Here is a 20,551-nt window from a genome sequence, read left to right as displayed (position 1 = left end):
CCCGATTCATATGGATTAGTTTTATGATCTCTTTATGACCTTTTTAAAGTGTCAAAGTGATAGTTGCTTAGCTGTCAATGGAGAATGAAGAACTGGCTCAGATTTTATTATTTCACATCTTCATTTGTGTTCCGAAGATGAACGAAAGTCGGGAAAGTAATGAGAGAATTTAAATTTTTGGGTGAACTATCCCTTTAATATGGCATGTGCAAATTAGCGTTTCAATATTTTTGAAGATATCAAATCCCAAGTTGTTTAGAGATTTTTTTTGTGTGTGTGTGTCAAATTTAATGCATAGTAAATTTACTTAGTAAATACAAAATAAACTATTATTAAATACACTTAGAAAATACCTTCTCATTTTTTTTTTTACATATTTTTAATACATTTAAATGTTTAATACTTTACACACAAAAATTATTATATAAATAAATATTAAATGTATTTGAATATTAATATTTTATCATTTTATTTAATTTGTTGAATATTTTTATTTCATTTTAATATTTTATTTTATCCCAAATTACATATCCCCAGTGAGTTTAGCATAGGCTAAATTTGCGACCCATTTTGATGTTTTTATTTATTTCATGTTTATATTTAGGTTTATTTCTTGAAAATAATGAAATCCCACAGAAAAAGGTACATTTTGAAAGGTACAACAGCACTGAAAGAGAAACTAACACAGCTCATAAAATATTTATGAGGTGAACAAACAAACATTTTTTGAATGTTAAAGCTGTAGTGTGTAATTTGTTCCCTATAAAAAAAATAAGTAAACAGTCATTGGTGATGCCAGTGGCACAAAAAATACACACAAAAAATCATTTTTAAGACTTCTTAAGCTTTATTTTGTACCCTGCTTGTGGAAAGCGCCATATATAGTAAATGAAAAGGGGAAAACCCTCCCCTCAGTTAAAGAAGTGGACATGTTGGTGGTCTAATGAGTTGTGTTGTTGTGTTTGTGTGTGTGTGTGTGGACCCCCTGGTGTGTGATAACACGTCTGCAGGCTGGAGAGCCATCTGCCACTCAAAGGCTCCATCCATCAAAACAAAACACAAGAGACAGTCAAACAATACAGTGCATTCCCTCACAGTCACAGACCACACACACATATAATGACGAGAGGTTTCCAAACACACTGACCTCATAAAATAACAATAAGACAACATAGGTGACCTTTTGTGTTCTGCATATGCAATTATTATCGATCCAATCAGCCGAACCTCTCACCTTTCAAGAAAGACTACGATATGACTTCCCACATTTGAAATCTTTCCCTCTTGACTTTGCTGTGTAATGTCCACGGGAGTCTCGTATAGATCCTGAGGTTAACATTGATTATACTTTCTGACATCATTGATGATGCAATAAAGCTTAAAGTCATCGGTAGGTTGTCAAGAGCGTTTCCAGGCCAACGCTAAGCACCGCTCTGTGTGCCCATGTGGGTAATTAGCTAGTCTCGAAGACGGAAGGAAGTGCTTGTGTCAGCTAAAGAGAAGAGAGAGAGGGGGAAAAAAAGAAAAAGATAGTTGAAATGCGGCCTGTAGTCATTGTTCACATCCCAACTAAAGCCAAAGCATTCCCATAGGAACAAAGACATCCTGGAGTTTGGAGAATAGGAAACAGACACTTGTCTACAGTCGTTGTCATTTCAACTGCAAGAGCTCAGAAGCTTCATTTTATCTTGCATTCTGTATAGTGATCAAAGACTTGCGCTTCTCACACAAAGCTTTGAAGAGTTAGGGCAGGTTATACAGTAGTTCACCCAAACACACATCTAAATATGATAATAGAATCACATGTAAATATGGTGCCTAAAGATGTGAAATCTACGGCAGAGGAGAAGTTTTTCATTGACTTAAAAGCATGATTGTAGACTCTCTACAAGTGAATCACTGAATCATTTGCTTCAAAAACACTGAATCATTCAGAAAAGAAACACGTGGCTGTCTTTATGAGTGAATCATTGAATCATTAGCTTAACAGATTCCTTCAAAAACTTCAGAAACTAAATACTACCAACTTTTGCTGTGTTTTGCTTGGAAATGCGGCAAATCTAATATCCAAATATTGAATCAATCACTTAACCGTTTCATTCCAAAACTCTGAAACATTCAGAAACATTGCTTGGAGATGCAGCAAATTTAATATTCGATTACTGAATCATTCACTTCACTGTTTCATTAAAATTCTGATTCATTAACTTAGTTTGCTCAGGTTTCCACAGAAAAACAAAGTCATGTGGTTTCGGGGAAAAAAGTCATTTTTGAGACTTGAGACATGAACTTTGGTATTGCATTCTCTCTTTCTTATTCTGATGTAACTTCTCCTCTATAACTACTTTTGATTTCAGGTCATTGTGGACAATTTTGTTGGGAAACACAACAACTAACCACATCTGACAACACTCCGGGTGACATCAAGCTGTAAACCTGGCAGATGGCAGACGTTTGTTTATACCAGGGACTCTGGGAAATAAAATGATGGATACTTAAGCTCTTTGAAGCAAAAATGAGGTATCTGATAAACTCACTGAAGTGTTTACGCACCATAAGTTTTAGAGAGTGGAGTGCATGAATGTGACCCTTTAATCAATATGCCTCTCTCCAAACATATCCATCTCTCACCAAATTTGCTTGCCTAACATGTATACCGCCCATCTCAGTGGCTTTTACAGATTAAAAATGAGGCAGAAATGGAATAAATCACTTTAAATGGATGTTCAGAAAATAGCTTCAAAATGTAAATACATCTCTCAAAACTAGACTCAGCAATTAAAATAAAAGCATCTAACTGAGCTGTATAATGTTGTGGTGTGTTAGAAGAGCATGGTCCACATAGGCATTAAAAAGCATTTAGTCTCCATTTAAGGATGTTCTGTCCTTAAAGAGATATACATTTTGACTCCTTCCCCACATGATGGATTGAATTTCAGTGTGGATAGATGGCTGCTGATTTTCATAACACTGCAAAAAAAAAGCTAACAAATTTTTGAATGTGGTAACATCTAAATTAACTTATTCAAGTCAAAAATTATGTTTAATATGACTGAAACAACCTAACACCCTGAAAAATGTAAGGGTCAGGTCAAGTAGATATAGCTCTTTAAACTAAAAAAAAAAATTATAAAATAATTTTATTTATTTAATTTAATTAATTAAATAATAATAATACAATTCTATAATTACGTAAAATAATTAAATATAATAATCCTCTGAAACAACTCTCTTTTAACGCTGATGTCACTTACAGTTGATTGTGTTGGCAATTAGATTAACCATTTGCCAAATAGCTTGCAATGGCCATTTTTCACTATCCAATCACTTCCTGATGGATAAAATCAAGTCCCATCCTAAATTTTTTCTTGTTTCACTCAAAAATATGTGGCATTATGGAAGCAAAATGGGTTGTAAACAACAAAGGTCATGCTGACATTAAGGTAACAACTGTACATTTTTCATTTTTACAGTGTACCTAAGCTATTTCCAACATGCTTCATCATTCCTATTCATCGTTTGACAGAGCTGGATCATTGTAAGTGATTAGCATGTTCAAAAGATAATTAAAAACTGAATTCAGGCAGGAACACTTACTGTATAGTGTAATATATATTCTAACTCTCTTTGTGAAGCAAGCCAGGCTCTATTTATAGCTGCTAGGTCAGAGTTTCTCCTCTCTCAAACACGCTTCCACCACAAACCTCTAATTCTGTATGACACACCCTTAAAGAAGAAGGAGGAGGAGGAGAAGGAGAATAGAAGATAAGCAAACAGAGGCTGCAGGACAGAAAAACAACAAATAGAAACTGATTAAATTCAAACCCACAGTGTCCAAATCTGAAGCTAAACCCCCTGTTAACTGAGACTGCTCCATTCATAGCAGCAGAAGATCTATAATCAGCAGGAACCAGTGGAGGTCTAATGTATGGTTAGATATGGAGAAGCAAACAGCCGTCTGCCAGATGCTCAGAAGACAAATGACACTACAACACTTCAGCCACAGCGTGACTTCAATCATCACCTCTGAGCTGTTTAAAACCAGCTCTCTTCCCTCTGCAGTGTCAAAACATGACTCAATGTATGGCCATAATACACAGTCTTCTTCACCACACTGTAATGAGAGGCTACAGCATGCACACGTTAACAATCCTCACAAGCATGTTTTGCAATCCTTTTTTATTCTTTTATCACGCATTTTTATGCACACAACTCTCCTGCGATCAGTCATCGTTTGCAACTCGTTTTACTTCAAGCCGCCCCTAAACGGCACCTAAAAACAGCAGATTGTAGTTGGCTGCAAGCTTTTCATGTGTGTCTGATGTTGTCTTCCTGTCTAAGTGGGCGGCCTTATGCTATTAGTCACGGTCTAACTGCACGAGACTGGTTCTGATTTGACCCGAGGAACCTCATGAATGTTTTAGACTGAGAGTGGCATGAGGAAAAGAGGAAACGATAGAGCAACCCAAAATAATGTGCTCACCGACCGATCCCACCCCAGAGACCATGCAGTCGAGTCCATTACACTGGAGCGTACCATTACTGCTCAGCACGGGGGGCTGGGTCAGACTGATGGGCCTCTCACATCCACAGTCCTTCTGTTTAGAGTGCGCTTTGATTAGATCACCCACTTACACCTTTAATTAGCTTCATTAAATCAGACAACCTCCAAATTACAAGTGCGGTTCAAGCATTTTCCAGTCTGAATCTCCTCTCCCTCTGGTGCTCTGCTCACCTTGACAAATGTTACTGTTGTTTACAGTGTTATCAATTATATATAGCTATATGTGATCTTTTGAAATAACTGCGATTTGTTCTGCACTTTACATTCCAAACACGTATAGCCTGAAATCTACAGCAGCATGTTTTTTTGATTACCCAAAACTCCATTACAGAAGATGTGCGGCTCCTTTTGACTCTATTCACTTTTAACATGCATTGTGAACCCAAAATGCTCCCAAATATATTTGGCCGTTACAGGCACTGTGTAAGATTAATGAAATGCTACGTCACAAAAGTTTGTTAATATTAATAAAATGACAATATAATTTAAACATCATCATTATTATTATTATTAACTATAATATTAATAAACAATATTAATGAAAATAATATCACTTAAATAATAATAATCCAAATATTATTAACACAAATTTAAAACAACATTAATAAAAATAATATAATTAAACAATAATATTCCAAATATAATAATAGAAATCATAATAATAGTTATTTTTACTAAAATCATGACAGAAAATATTAATGAGTATTAAATATATTATAATATATATTAAATATTAATATTTCATTTAAAAAATAATATTCGAAATTATATTAATAATAATAATCATTTACTATCATATTTAGGTTGGCTTGGTTCCAAAAATCAACAGAGTGAATGGAAAGTATAAATATTGTAATATTTATAAATATTTTAATATTTAAATTTAAGTTTATTAAAAAAAATAATAATAATGTAATTGTACCCAGTGTAATATTTGTTTGCAAATGTTTGATTATGATAATTTATACATTTCATATCATAAATGTAAATGGCATGAATCACTCTGATATTTATTAATATTTTAATTTCAGTTTATTTAAAAAAAATAATAATGTAATAGGCTACCCAGTGCAATATTTGTTTGCAAATATTTGATTATGAGAATTTATACATTTCATATCATACATTTAAATGGCATGAACAAAAAGACAATAAATAATTAATCACAATAATTTGTATTAATCCTCAGTAGAATTCATGCTCAGCGGAAAAGTCATAATTGTGAAAGCCCTATGACAACAAATAAAGGATCCACAAAACAGAACAGTGCTCATATTTAACACTCCATGAAATAAACCTGTGTCTTTCAGATGATTTTAAACAATGGCTGCTTTTATGAGACAAAAACAGAGAACAATCAGCTTTATGTATGTGAATGAGCATTGAGTATGGAGCAGTGAACTGCCGTGCGATGCTGTCTGAGTGCGCGTGTGTGTTTCGCACTGTTTTGGCTCTTTGTCTTGTGTTACTATTTGGAGCATGCTCAGAAAACCAGGCCCGTAAATCACCCGCTACATCTTACCAAAAAGCCCACTAAGGGCCTCTGGAACTGTTGCCATGGGAACATGAAAAGGAAGTACACTTATGGGATGTCTCCATGTCACGACCAAGGGCGTACTTTTAAAAATGTACTAAAAATGTGAATTAGAAAAGTGAACAGCAACAGCATTGATACTTCTCAATAATCAGACTTTGTCCAGGCTTTGCACTTATGCTGTGAGTGAGACGCTCTATACAGCACTATTATTCACTCAAACACACACACACACACACTTCCACGTGCAATACGATCTGTTCACTAAATAGCATCCATGTTACTGCTAAAGTTCCTCTGCCCTTTTCTCAAAGCAAAATGGTATGGTTTTAAAGTAACTGAAATGCACACACACACATACACATACCACAAAATTACAGACTGGAAGAGGACTATGCAACAGTGAGATCTTAAAATAGCCTCGGGGGGTGGGGGTGACATTAGTCAAACCAAGAAGAGTCACACTCGATGCAAATTATACCAGGACGTTCAACAGTGTCACAAACACACACATTCTGTTTATTATAAGTATGCACTGCAGTTATGTCTACCTCTTTAAAATGCTCAAGCACTTTAAAGTCAGGTCGATTCTGATTGGCTGTCAATGTTTTTATCGTTCATCAGCTGCAAAAAATTGTTCTGAAAGTGATTCCAACAATATTGTTCCTCTGTTATAGTTTTGGTCTTTAAACTTTAGTTATCATTATACTTACTGTCAATTCGGTTCGTTCAAACACGCTGATTCATTCAGGAATGAAACAAGTTACTTATGAGTGAGTCATTGAATCAGTCACTCAACCAATTTGTTCAACAACGATTCATTCAGGAACGAAACAAGGGACAAGTGAAGTACGAAACGAAACGTTATTTTGAATCTAAAAAAGTATGTTCTGTATAGCATGAGTGTGAATCTAATCTGAACGTACTACATTCGCCATGCTGTCATTATCATGAGACCTACCAGCGTCAGTTACGTCACTTCACTGTCCATCGTATGCACACTTTAGAATTTCGCCGGAAGAAGTACGTCATCCGGGTACTTTTTGCTTTTATGAGTACTGTGAATTCGGACACGCTTCTTTTGTCACATACTGTTTTTCGCCTACTATATAGTATGCGATTTCAGACTTCTCTGTCTTTATGAATGAGTCATTGAACCATTCACTTAACTGTTTTGTTCAAAAACACTGATTCATTCAGGATTCAGAATGAAATGCTTCTACCGTGTTCTCAAATATTTTTGTTAATAGGAGCGAAAAAAGACAAAGTAACGGCCAATATTTAGTCTAAAATCTAAAACTCAATATTACTCAATATTACTTCTTTGTTACTTGAACTGGCGTATAAAATCAATAGTGGTGCCTCCTTGTTACTCCAAGAACTTCTTAGAAATTTCCTGTTTAACGTGATGTTTTCAAATTAGACACATTTTTGGATGTTAAAATGGCTCAATCAATGGGTCGTTAGTTTGGGGGTGGGACTATCAGTTTGTCCAACCAATGGCAGATGAGGGGAGTGTTCGGGGAAACCTTTTTGAAAACAGTCAATATTGTTTTAGTGACACTTGTGGTACAGAAATGACACATTTCAAATGCAAAAAAAATAAAAATAATTTGAAATGGTGGTAAAATATACATTTACTTAAATAGTAACCTAATCTTGTTAGCCGGTTATATGTGTATGCTTATACACCCAAATTTTAATGATTCTATCCCAACACTGTGCATGCATGCGCAACACGCTCTTGATTTCTGTTTTGCTTTCTCTTTTTCACATCCATTCTGCACTCTTATCAACTATAATGTGTCTCTTCAGGCCCCATGCAATTGCTCACTGCTTCATTTTATTTCAGTGCAGAAGAGGGATTAAACTGGATAAATAAACTTTTTATTAATAGCTATGGATTCTCACTGTATCCACCCATCATCTTATTATTCAAGGGAGTGAGCCTTCATGTCCACATGCTTACAAACATACAAAAGAAAAGCATGTACACCGCTAACACACACGCACACGTGTGAACACCTGTTTACACTCTCACACCCCATCCCCCCAAAACACACATCATACATGCTGCTGTTTCCATGGTGATCGCTTACACCCCGTGAAATGTGGTATTTCTCCGCCGTCGCATATTTTCTCACTCGAGTTCGCTCTTTTCTTTGTCTCTGTCTAATGTTCTCTTTGGTCCTCTCTCTTTCCTTTGGCCTGCAGCACTGATAAATATGTTTTAATCAATGGGCAGAATGAGCTATCAAGTATTGCTAGAACAAATCAACCTCTTATGCACATATATAAATGTGAGTGTTTAAGACAAGTATGCTTGTTTAGAACTATAGCGGATAGTGATATATAACTCTTATATGGCTATTAACGGCCATTTTTACACAATAATCAGGAGAAGTCTGTATAAATACACACCCCTCCTGAAAGCATATATGCACAGTCAAACCGTCGTCCTTATTAAAAACCATAATTCACTTTAGCTCTTTTAAAGAACGTAATTAATTCTGAACAAATCCCCAGACTTGCTTAGTCTGATTGTAAAAAACTGTACCTGCAGCGCTGAATTTCACAAAGAAAAGTGTAGGTCGTATTTCAGAACCAAAAATTAAAAGGAATAAAAAAAGAAATTATATTTTGCAATGTGACTTTATTTTCTTGTTTAGAATCTCCGCCTTCCCCCATCACCCCATTATTAAATCAAATTTTGTACAATAAATACTTTAATATAAATTTCAATTGTAATATTGTATATATATAAATATAATATAATAAATAATATATATATATTATATCATATTATATTAGTACTGTCAAAGCGATTAATCGTGATTAATCGCATCTAACATAAAAGTTTGTAAATATATGTGCGTGTGTATGTATATATGTATATATATATATATATATATATACATACATGTACATATACAGTTAAGTATTTACAAACTTTTATGTTAGATGCGATTAATCACGATTAATTGATTTAACAGCACTAATTATATTATATACTTTGCCATTTAGATTATTTATAATATTCTGCAATAATTTATAATAAATTATAATAATATAATAATAATATAAATTATATTTATAAATTATAATAATAATATGATAATAAGAGATTTTTTGCATTATAATGAGAATTGGTGGGGAATGGTGATTCATTGTCAGGAAAATGCAACAAAAATGCTCCTAAAACTATTTTCCTTTTGGCAAAACATAATTTCCTTTTTTATTTTATTTTTTATGTATGGTTAAATATGACCCAGACATGTATTTAACAAGTTTTGTGAGATTCACCCAAAGAACACAAAAGCAAACCAAGATCTAAGAAGCGTTTTGTGAGAAATCGCTGCTGTGATATTTGATATGTGTGCAGCATCAATGAGACGTTCCAATCATGGTGTGTAAGTTCAGCTAATTGTGTCTTTTGCATGTGTGTGTGTTTCTTAGACATTCTTAACCCTTCATTGGTTTCATTGTTCATTCTGTCACAGATGAAAAATCTTCCCGTCGTCATGGTAACGGGCATAAACAATAGCCAAATGTGGTTAGGACCCTCTTCTCCCATTAACAGTCTAGAGCTCAAGTCATACGGCAAGATCAATGCTTATCAATAGCCTACTCTCGCCAACAACACACTCAATTCAGCACACGCTGACACTCTATAGTGCATAATGACTGCTGCTAGCTAGCAGGCTGACAAAGGCCCTAATGAGACACTCACACACACAAACATATACACACTTTTCATTATGCCCACTGGAACAAAAACAAATCTCATTTCTTTCTCCTAGAAGTCCTGCTGAACAAAAGATCCCAAACTTTTTTAATCAAAGTTAAAAATATCAGCACACGCAGTCATTTTATACCTCTGTACTTTTACAGTATGTCAACAATTGTCTCGTCTGTGTGTGTCTATTTATTTCTCCTACGGATTTTTAGGAAAATAATCAAGACCAAGTCACTTATATATAGCGTATCCGAGAACTTTATCTCTCCTCAGCTATAAAAGAGCAACCTCGGAGCACTTCTTCTGGGATCTGCACACACCATGACCCCACAACTCTGTAATTATCAAATTCAAAAAAGGAGCAACACATAATCACACAACACAAACTCACTTTACCAAAATATTTAAAGCACCGGCTCCTAAAAAAGCAAAGTTATTATGGGATTTAGGATATAATCAGCCATACACAGAGATCTGCTCATTCTTCCAGCTTCTTCCAGATGCGGGTGGCTGGCATCCAGATGTTAGATTTGGTAAAAGACACTTATGCCGTTTTCCATCATTAAGACGCGGCTCCTCCCACGACAACACTCCGCAGACGGTGCAAGCTGAGCCTAATGAGCCTAATGGGCTGACTCATAAACCACACCTTTTATCTCACACATATGGCTTTAACAATTAACCATCGGAGAGGCGGAAAGGGCAAGAGAGAGGCAGACAGATGTGCAGAAAGCATGAGGCGGTCTGTCTGCAGGCGTGGTTTTCGACATCAACAAAAATGAAAGAAGAAGGAAGCCTTTCAGATATGTAGGGTATTCCTATACAGTTCTCCAATGATGCAAGCTTATCAGGGGCATGTGTGGGCCAGGTTTGATAGCAGCAGATGTTCGCATGCCGCCCAAAAACATGAATCCAGGAAGTGTGAGCCACAAATTCAATCCGTTTCAGCAGATGGATATCAACCAAATTGCTTTGGTGGGCTCCAATGACACAATCTCTGTCTCGAACACGAGGCTCAGCGCAATAATAACAAGTGCAGTGAAGAGAATGTGAAGAGAATCAGGCCCATTAATCAAACCGTATCTCACTTCTACATTTACGTTACAAAGGCAAAAGAATTTAGCTTGAAGCTTATTTGGATAATTTGTTTGTATCTGAATAACACTGATTCTCCAATGTTGATACTCCAGCTGTACAAGTGTCCTATAACAAGCCTCTCCTATAATATTATTTTAATTAATTTATAATTATATATATATATTAATTTATAATAATATTATATTAATTTATATATATATATATATATATATATTATTTAATAATATAATAAATTCTGTAATAATATATATATATATATATATATATATATATATATATATATATATATATATATATATATATTATTGTAATTAAATACAATTATTACAGAACAATATATAATAAAAAAATATTCTGAATTAATTTTAATTATTTAATTATTACAATTATTATAATATTAGCCTATTCTTAAAATAATATTATTTTAATTTATTTATTATTACAGCTATATTATTACAAAAAAAAATTATATTGAATATTACAAATAAATAATATATTATTGTAATTAAAGGTCCCGTATTATGCCCCTTTTCACAAGATGTAAAATAAGTCTCTGATGTCCCCAGAGTGTGTATGTGAATTTTCAGCTCAAAAAACCCAACAGATCATTTTTTACAGCATGTTTAAATTGTCATTTTTTGGGGCTAAGAAAAACGCGCTGTTTTAGTGTGTGCCCTTTAAATGCAAATAAGCTGCTGCTGGGGGCGGAGCTTCACGAGCTCGCGCTCAGTCTCTCAGGACAATTTCATCTCACGGAATGATGATAATATCAGAAACTCTCAGTAACGGTGTTCATTTCGAGTCGGACAATAATGCCTACAGAGTCAGAGTGCTGTATAGAGATGGAACAGGTATAGTTTAGTAGTTTAATTACGGTTATAACGTATTTGTCATCTGCTTGTATGTATACATTATTACTAGCCTACAAGTATGCTGTCTGAATGATGATCAAACATATACTGATGAGTTTAATAAAGTTTATTGTACATCACACAAAAGATGAAGCGTCAGTTTTACTTCAGAAAATCACCGTAAGAGCCGAGTAAACACAGTAAGTTATAAGAAGTGCGCAAGTTCGGTAGAGTTGAGGGAGCATTTCTGTGGGCGGAGGTTAGTCAAAAAACTGTTCTAGTGACGTCATTAAAGAAGGAAGTAGAGGGATGTAGTCCAAACGGGCCGTTCGATGTAGGCGACTTCTGTTAAATAAAATATCTCGCTTGGCATTGAACTTTGAGCTTTATAATTTTACAGATATTATTTATGCTCTAACAGCAACATTACACACTAACTAAAGTTTGAAACATGGGATCACGAAGAACGGGACCTTTAAATAAAAGGAGAATATTATAGAACATATTATAAGAATATATTAAATAAAGAAATAATATTATATCATAAAATATTCTTAATTTAAAATATTAATGTTTATTTAATTATTATAATATTAATTAAATAAATTGTATTTAATGTATTAGTTATATTATTACAGAATTTGGTATATATATATACATATGTGTAACATTGTTACAGAATATTATAAAAATGTATTCTGAAATATTCATTCTGCAGCTACCAGTGTCCAAATCTCTCTGGGACAAGCATGTGGGTGTGTGTAAGCTGATGGCTTGGAAAACAATGAACGGACCCACCAAGATCACACAAACAGGATATCCTGCATATGCACTCTCCAAAAAAATGGACACAGAAAAAAACAACAACAATGGGCTGGAACTGGCAGGCAAACACTTACGCAACGGCAAACAGTCAGTGTGATTTGAGATTTGATATGTCATTTGTTTCAGTGTTGACGTGACCTTTATCATTCATAGACATCAGATGCCAGGCCTCCTCAACAGACTCGAAAGATGAAGAAGAAAGACTGCTGTACGTCAGGGAAAGTCAGTCACACAAACACAGAAACGGCCTTATCTGACCTCTCAGAGCCGGGATTCTTTGGTCTGCTGGTCTGAGTCCTCGTCCCAGTCCTGAGTAACCAACCCTTAAGGAATGTTGAACTCCCTGCAGACATTCCTTATCTCTTTTCTTCTAAGACAACTCATTTTGGTTCCTTTCCACGCCTATAATTCCCTCTCTTTTCAATCTCTCCAGTCCTGCCAAGAGGAAAACTGTCACACTCGAGAGGTTGCTCTTATCAAGAGTTCTCAGTTATTCTTCATTTCACTAACTTTTTCTCAGATGTCTCTTCAAAAATTCCTCAGGAGAAATAAAAAATAGAGACAATTGAGCTATCAAATGAACGTGGATAGCATTAACAGTCAACTTTAACACGGAGGAATGTGATAAGAAAGAAATATTAAAATATCTGGATTTTGTTTTTGAATATTGACAAATCTGAGCACAGAAATATGTTAAAGACATAATCCAAGTTCAAATGTTGGCAACCACAAAAAGAAATTTTAAGTCATCTCTCATCTTCATATTACTAAAGCACTTTTATTGTTCTTATAAAACATTTATTTTCACGACAACAGTGTTTCAGGGGCAGTGTTTTTATTTCCATTTAGTTTTGCGTTTTTAAGAAAAGGTGGGATTCATTTTTGTGTTACAACGCAAATGCTGTCGATTGAGCTTAACTTGTATTGAACCTGGAATATTCCTTTAAAAAGATCTATTTTTTCTTATAGATGTCCTCATTCTCTGTTCATCACAAACACACTGGAGCATGACGTCAGCCCTGTCACTCAACTGCTCAGGTCCACTTGAGGCTCTTTCTAATGTGAGTGTATCTGTGTGTGTGCCAGTGTGTTCTCGGGGTGTGTTTGTAGGCTAGAGTGCAAAATCAGGTCACACGGGGGGAGGAAAGGACAAAAGAGCAAGGGCATGCGGCCATAGACACACACACACACACACACACACGGAAGAGAAAACTGAAACACCTGTCAAGCCAATGCGGAGCATAAGGGAGACTGTTGTATTAGACATTGTTCATAAGCATGTGGGACGCACAGATGCTTTTAGAGACAGCTGCTTGTACCACCATGGAAAAAATGCCTGCACATCCCAGCAGACCATGGGATGCTGTTAAACCTCATGACGCTTTAAAACACAAGGGGCTGAGTGTTACATGTTTTTGATCTTCTCTGAAACATCATGTGCCGGTCTAGAGACAACATCTGGATGAGTGTGCATGAACTCATCAGTTCCTCCGTCTCGTTTCAGCATCCCGTTTGTGTAAGATGATGATGACATGGGCATTCCAGCAGACTGCTGAGAACCTTCACATGCCGGTGACGCTGATGACTCACCGTTTCCAGAGACATTCCACCGTGCCGGTGACCACAGCGCTTACTGACTACTGCACTACTACATACACAGGTCCTATTGTCTTTATCTGGATCTTCCATCCGCAGCGCATGGGAATTCTCCAAAAAAAGCAGGTGACGGTACATGCTTTGGACAAGATGAACCAAACCGGTGGGCAGAACAATGGAAAAGTCTATAGCAGACACATGCAATTATACATCCAACGTCATCTATCAATAGAACTTCCAGATGTGTGTATGTGTTTCAGTAGATGTGGATAGTGGATGGATGGATGGATGGATGGATGGATGGATGGATGGATGGATGGATGGATGGATGGATGGATGGATGGATGGATCATGGATGGATGGATGGAAAGAAGGGATGGATGGATGATGGATGGATGGATGGATGGATGGATGATGGATGGATGGATGGACGGTCAAACATGGACAAACCAAACCGTTGGTTTAAATTTTAAAATACATTTCTAAGTACAGACAGATAGATAGATAGATAGATAGATAGATAGATAGATAGATAGATAGATAGATAGATAGATAGATACTGGGTTGTTTCAACCCATGTTTGGGTTAAATAGGGATAAACCATTGGTTTAAATGTTAAAATACATTTTTAAACCTGATTGGATTTGTCCATATTTGACGACACAGATAGATAGATAGATAGATAGATAGATAGATAGATAGATAGATAGATAGATAGATAGATAGATAGACACTACTTTCTATTCAATTTCACAAGTCACAGTCATATAAACAACAGTTCTGAACAGAAACAGAGGGGTGAATGTATGTCAGCTGCACGTCAGTATTGATGTATGGATGTTTGTACAGTGTGTCAGCTCTTTGATTCAGTACACTGACTCTACTGTACCGGCCACCGGAGACAATGACCATCCCTCCACACAACACAACCCTAGACAACGGACCCGGGCTGTAGCCTACCCATTGCGCTTCATATAAATAAAATATTAAAATGCATAAAAGCGGACGGCATTATTGATAGGCTACAGAGAGCTGGCGCTTTGATGTGAGTCAGTATAGGCTACATCACTGACTCTAGCTGCTGATGATCGATGCGCTCTTTCAAACAGCTCATTGATTATGAATGACATTCTTCCACACTAAATCACCAAGTCAGGGGCTACAAAAGGGGGAAAGGAGCATCTTAAAACCTTTAGAATGAAACCATCACGAAGTCCTACCTGGTTGGAACATACTTTGGAAATAGAAGATGACCAGAATAAAAGATCCTAAACAAGTGGCCAGCACCATCCGGCAGATCCTACTCATCCTCATGAGGTCCAGTAACGTCTGTTTCATGGCTGGGCACGGAGGGACGGAGGGAGGGAGGCTGCCGAGCCCCGTAAAGCGGGTCTGTGTTTGATGCTGATGCTCTCGCTGCCTGCGTCCGTGTCTCAAAGATCTCCGTGATCTCCCTGAAGTGCGCTAGCTTCCTCCGCACACTAGACTACAGTGGAGAAGCCCCGCCCCCTCTGAATGAGCGCGCCCACGCTTTCATCTTTGTTTCCATTTCTCACATTTCCTCTCGCTTTTTTTGAGTTTTCAAAGTTGAAACTTGTTTGTAGCCTATTCATCAGCAGTTAAATAAAGAGGTCACAAGTGCACTGTGTTGCTTTATACATTTAGGCAGAATTGCAATTAAACTTAAGGTTTGTATTCAGTGGTTTGACATTTGTACAGTATGCTAAATACCATTATATCCACAGACCTGTATCTCAAACTAAAGTCTGTCACTGAATGCTGTGTTTATTGCATATGTGAATGAGTGAAAAAGTGTAACATTTCTCATAGTATCTATAGCCTACTTATTATTTCTATTGTAAATCTGATTCAAACAAAGCAATCATATTTATTTATTTATTTGTATGTGTTTTTTTGTGTGTTTTTTTTGTTGTTGTTGTTTATTAAAATCATTACATGGCATTTTAGATGAAAGGTATGGTAGCTTCTAAGGTTTTATAATAATAATTATTCTTATTAATATTATTATTAGTAACTGTTAATTCATTGTATGTTGTATTGCTACTACTATTATTATTAATAGCCTTCTAAAATGTACACATTTTATTTTTTAGATATAGCTACATATATAGCCTACATAAAACTGTCATAAAATGACAAGAAATAAAAAATAAACAAGAGCAAGTTCATCAGAGCAGGAAACTACTGGTCTAAAAAATCCCAATCTACATTACTAGACTGTGGTCAGGTTGGTGGGAAATGTTTCCGTATGTGCATAAATAATGCAGAAGCTGGAAAGACCAGAAGAAGAAGAAACAAGTAGCCCAATACATATCACCAGACGAAAAGCCATAAATCAACACACATGCATTAAATAAAATGGAAACCCAAATACAGAAACCCCGCAGCTAATTTAATTTTAACCTGCTATACAGTTAGATTATAAAGCCTCAGGCAAACAGTGCTGAGTCGATGCCCCCCTGTGCTGAAGCGTGGACACAACACAAAGACAATCACAATCACAGAAATGACTTTTGAGACTTAGAGAGGAAACTAATCAATGATAAGAACTGAAAGCCTAATGCAATGTTAATTATTTATTAATGACATGGTTGCATGCATAGATGTTCTAATCTTCCTAAGTTTCTTGGTTGGGTGCAGAAGATTTTGTAGCAAAACCCAAATTGAAAATTAAGTCTTAATTTATATGGATATAAACTGCCACAACATTTCCTCCCTTAATAAGCAGTCGCTAATATCATTATGCATTCAAGGTCCACAGCATTCAGTGCTGAGTGAAGCAGAAACGTTTAAAATTCATGAGTGATTTTGCATTCTGGACCTGCTTATAAGAGGCAGTGTCTGAGGTGTCCATTCCCAAGAGGGAATTAGGCCAGAACTACAAGGTCATGTGTTGGTGTCCTCTGAGGGGAGTTTTTACTGTACAGCTAAAAATGACTACATAAAATGAATGGAAACTCCTGGTAAATGCAGTTATTTGTGGATTTTGCCACAAAAACGATTAGCGTTTATTTAGTCTACTTTTTTATTTACTTCACTGTGCATGGGGTTTTTAAATCATATGGTGCATAATTCAGTCATGAAGAAAGAAGTAAAAAAAAAATGGAGCAATTAAATGCAGAAAAAAGGAAAGTTTTCATAGTTGGTGATGATAAGACTGCATTTTGAAACCTCGTTCGGTGTCTTTGTCAAATTGAGCTCTAGCATCTTTACCTGAGACCTGCAAAAGGGGAATGAATGGGAAATCAGGGGACGTTTGAGGGAAGTATGTATGTATATGATTTACTCCTATTTAGGCCTACATAAAATTAAATTATAATTATCCACATGTATTCAGGCCTACAGTGAGCATTAATCTTATCATATCATCAAACCAAATAAAGAAAAAATAACGTTTTTAAGATTAAAGTCATTAGAAAGCATTTGCACAAGACATGTAGTTAAATGCAGCCAAATGCACTGGATTCTGTAGCTTTAATTCACAATTTCCTCAGCGCGCCCCCTGGTGACCGACATACACGCATGCACAAGCGCGGGCACAAACTGTCTCGCGCAGACCCATTTCCGTCCAATCAAGTTGCAGCGCGAGCGCGAGTCAGGTTTGTATTTGTGGCTCTGGTCAAATGATCCGCTTCAGCGATAATTCTCGCGTTTAACGGGTAGAAAGGGATGATACCGGCAGACGTTTACAGGTTTTACCGGGCCGACGGAGCAGTTAAATGCAGGAAGTGTTGAAAGAATGAATGTTTGAGGATGGGTAAGGGATTATTTGAGTGGAGAGATGGAGGCTAAATGCACGCGAGGCCCCGAAGTCACATTCAATCACATTTAATAAACAGCAAGTTTATTTATAAAAGAAGACTGTTAGTTTCTGGTTAAAGTATGTAAATGGTTCACAAATGAGCTATTTCTTCCTGTTAAATGCGTGTAATTAGTTAGCTTGAGCTGGTGTGATGCTAACCTGCTAGCTGACTATCAAAACAAAGGGTTGCTAGAGATGCACACAAATAATTATTATAACTATTTATTGACTATATTAATAACATATCCACAGCCACGTTGCACACATTTATTACGTATTTAATCTAAAATAGTATATTTCGTAAATGTATATTATTATATGTATTTGTAAATATATAATATGCTATAGTGCTTTAACCCCATGTGTGCTATTCATTATTATAATTTTTTTTAATAATAATATTTTTTCATCATACTCTGGGGAGTTATTTAGATGTTTTTTTTCCTGGGACATGAGTGTATTCTTGCACATTATGAAGCTGTAATTGTAATAAATGTTTTAACACCCTCATTGTCATATTTGTTTTTTCAGATGGACGGAGACAGCAGTACCACAGATACTACTCAGTTAGGAATAACTGGAGAGTATATGACCGGAGGGACATATGTCTTACAGACCCAGGATGGTGAGGACATGGACATCATTCACCTGTGTTAAATGTAATTAAGAAAACATTTATTTTGAGATAAGAAGCAGCATGTTTATTGTACATTGTATGTGTGCAGATGATGGGGATGAAAGTTTTAACGACCATGAGGATGGCAACGGAAGCAAAGACAACTTTCGAGAGCAAGACATTTACCTTCCCATCGCTAATGTCGCCCGTATCATGAAGAATGCCATCCCACAGACTGGAAAGGTAGTTGCTCATTCTGTATTTTGTGTATTGTGCATCTTACACTGTTCCCATGTTATTGGAAAACCTATAAAATATCAAGTTTATTAAGTTGCGATAATCTTTTCTTCCCTATTGTGCCGTATATCCAAGAGAAACTGTCTTTTTGAGTGTCCTAAACTTAAATACAAGTAAAGGCCTTTTATCAACTCTTTTTAATCTCAGATAGCCAAGGATGCAAAAGAGTGTGTGCAGGAGTGTGTAAGCGAGTTCATCAGCTTCATCACATCTGAGGCCAGCGAGAGATGCCATCAAGAGAAACGCAAGACCATTAATGGAGAGGACATCCTGTTTGCCATGTCCACTCTGGGTTTTGACATGTACGTGGAGCCGCTTAAACTCTACCTGCAGAAGTTCAGAGAGGTATTCTTCACTCACTCACATATATATGCACACACCAGTTTAACTAGATCATGGTTTATTGTCTCAACAGATCATGGCCTAAAAATATGAATATCCATCCATATAAAGAATTGTAGAGAACATTTCTTTGAGCGAAACAAAGAGATCAAATATTGCAGAATGTCATTTGTGCAAAAGCAATACCTGCATGTGTCATCATAAATGTCATTTTTTAGAGCACAAAAGTAACATGCTCATGTTTCCAAGGCAATGAAGGGTGAGAAAGGCATCACTCCGGTTACAGTCAGTGAAGGCCTTGGTGAAGAACTAACAGATGACACCTTCAGTAAGTTCAAACCTTTTCATTTAGCTTATTTTATGCATATAGCTGAGACATCCAAACTCTTTAGCAAGTGCCTTGTTCAGAAAATATTTGATGTCATCGAAACATACCATACCCTTTATTTATAGCTATTGGTGTTTTAAAGGGTTTCCATGATGAATGAATATGAAGCGTTTCACTTTTAACTTGCAGCCGGTCAGTTGCCTGCAGGACTGATCACTGCAGATGGCCAGCAACAGAACGTGATGGTATACACCACCTCATACCAGCAGGTTAGTATGTAAACCAGCCCATATTAGCCCACAGATTTATGACTGAAGATTAGACAGGCTGGAGGTTTTAGTTATGCTCATTATTTAAACCGTCTCTCTTTTTCTACTCCTTTAGATCCCTGGCGTTCAGCAAATACAATTCTCATGACTGAAGAACAGGCCGACTATATCTAGTGGCCTGTCCAGTGTCCAGACAGACTTAACTCTTGCCTTGCAAAGTTTTCAGGTCAGTGCTGGAAGACCAAGAGATGCCTGGTTACCAGAGCAGGAACAAAAGTGCCTGTTGCCAGGAGGCTGATTTGATCTTAAGTGATGTCTTGTAATTAATTCAGTGTTATATTTAGGCCAGTGTGTGTTTTGATTGGTCTGCTTGGTACAGGCCACACCAAATTGTGAGTTTTTTTTCTTTCTTTTTTTTCCTATTTGGTATTTAATAAGTTTTAAAGTTTGGGATGGGGCAGTGGGAAGACAAGGCCATATTGACCATTTACATTCCCACAAGTAATGGAATTCTAATTTGATGTCATTTGATCTTAAATAACCTCATTAACTGACATTGTTATGCTGATTCTTTGAATAAAAATGTGATCTGTCTTTGTTTGAATGTTGTTCAGCATGTCTTTAAAAAAAAAAGTCATTAATTTTTTTATATATATATATAAAAATAAAAAA

At 36.0% G+C, this 20,551-nt stretch overlaps 2 protein-coding genes across 9 annotated transcripts in view; one reads left to right on the top strand and one right to left on the bottom strand.

Annotated features, from left to right (window-relative positions):
- Nucleotides 1-15,717, bottom strand: part of chst11 (carbohydrate (chondroitin 4) sulfotransferase 11) — a 42,101-nt gene extending 26,384 nt beyond the window's left edge. For 2 of the 7 annotated variants that reach the window (XR_014605783.1, XM_084111435.1), the window contains exon 1: nt 15,425-15,667. Coding sequence is in view for 2 of the 7 variants with exons in the window: in XM_084111433.1 (XP_083967559.1) it covers nt 15,425-15,542 (118 nt within the window). In the remaining 5 variants the exon portion in view is untranslated. Of the gene's footprint in view, nt 1-1,234; nt 1,493-15,424 lie in introns of all 7 variants that reach the window. The other 5 variants (XM_084111436.1, XM_084111437.1, XR_014605782.1 and 2 more) reach the window with 5 other exon arrangements.
- Nucleotides 15,718-17,767: 2,050 nt separating this feature from the next.
- On the top strand, nt 17,768-20,473 carry nfyba (nuclear transcription factor Y, beta a). 2 transcript variants are annotated; one of them, XM_084110657.1, is made up of 7 exons: nt 17,768-17,824; nt 18,559-18,652; nt 18,753-18,886; nt 19,088-19,285; nt 19,532-19,610; nt 19,800-19,879; nt 19,995-20,473. In XM_084110657.1, the coding sequence occupies exons 2-7, from the start codon at nt 18,559-18,561 to the stop codon at nt 20,025-20,027; spliced, it is 618 nt and encodes a 205-aa protein (XP_083966783.1). In that variant the 5' UTR covers nt 17,768-17,824; the 3' UTR covers nt 20,028-20,473. The 2 variants fall into 2 exon arrangements, with proteins under 2 accessions (XP_083966783.1, XP_083966784.1); XM_084110658.1 differs by having other exon boundaries at nt 17,812-17,982.
- The last annotated feature ends 78 nt before the right edge of the window (nt 20,474-20,551 follow it).

This window comes from Abramis brama (assembly GCF_963993115.1).
Source record: "Abramis brama genome assembly, chromosome: 4".
In the NCBI taxonomy this organism is placed as follows: Eukaryota; Metazoa; Chordata; class Actinopteri; order Cypriniformes; family Leuciscidae; genus Abramis; species Abramis brama.
This window is presented reverse-complemented; position numbering and strand designations above follow the sequence as displayed.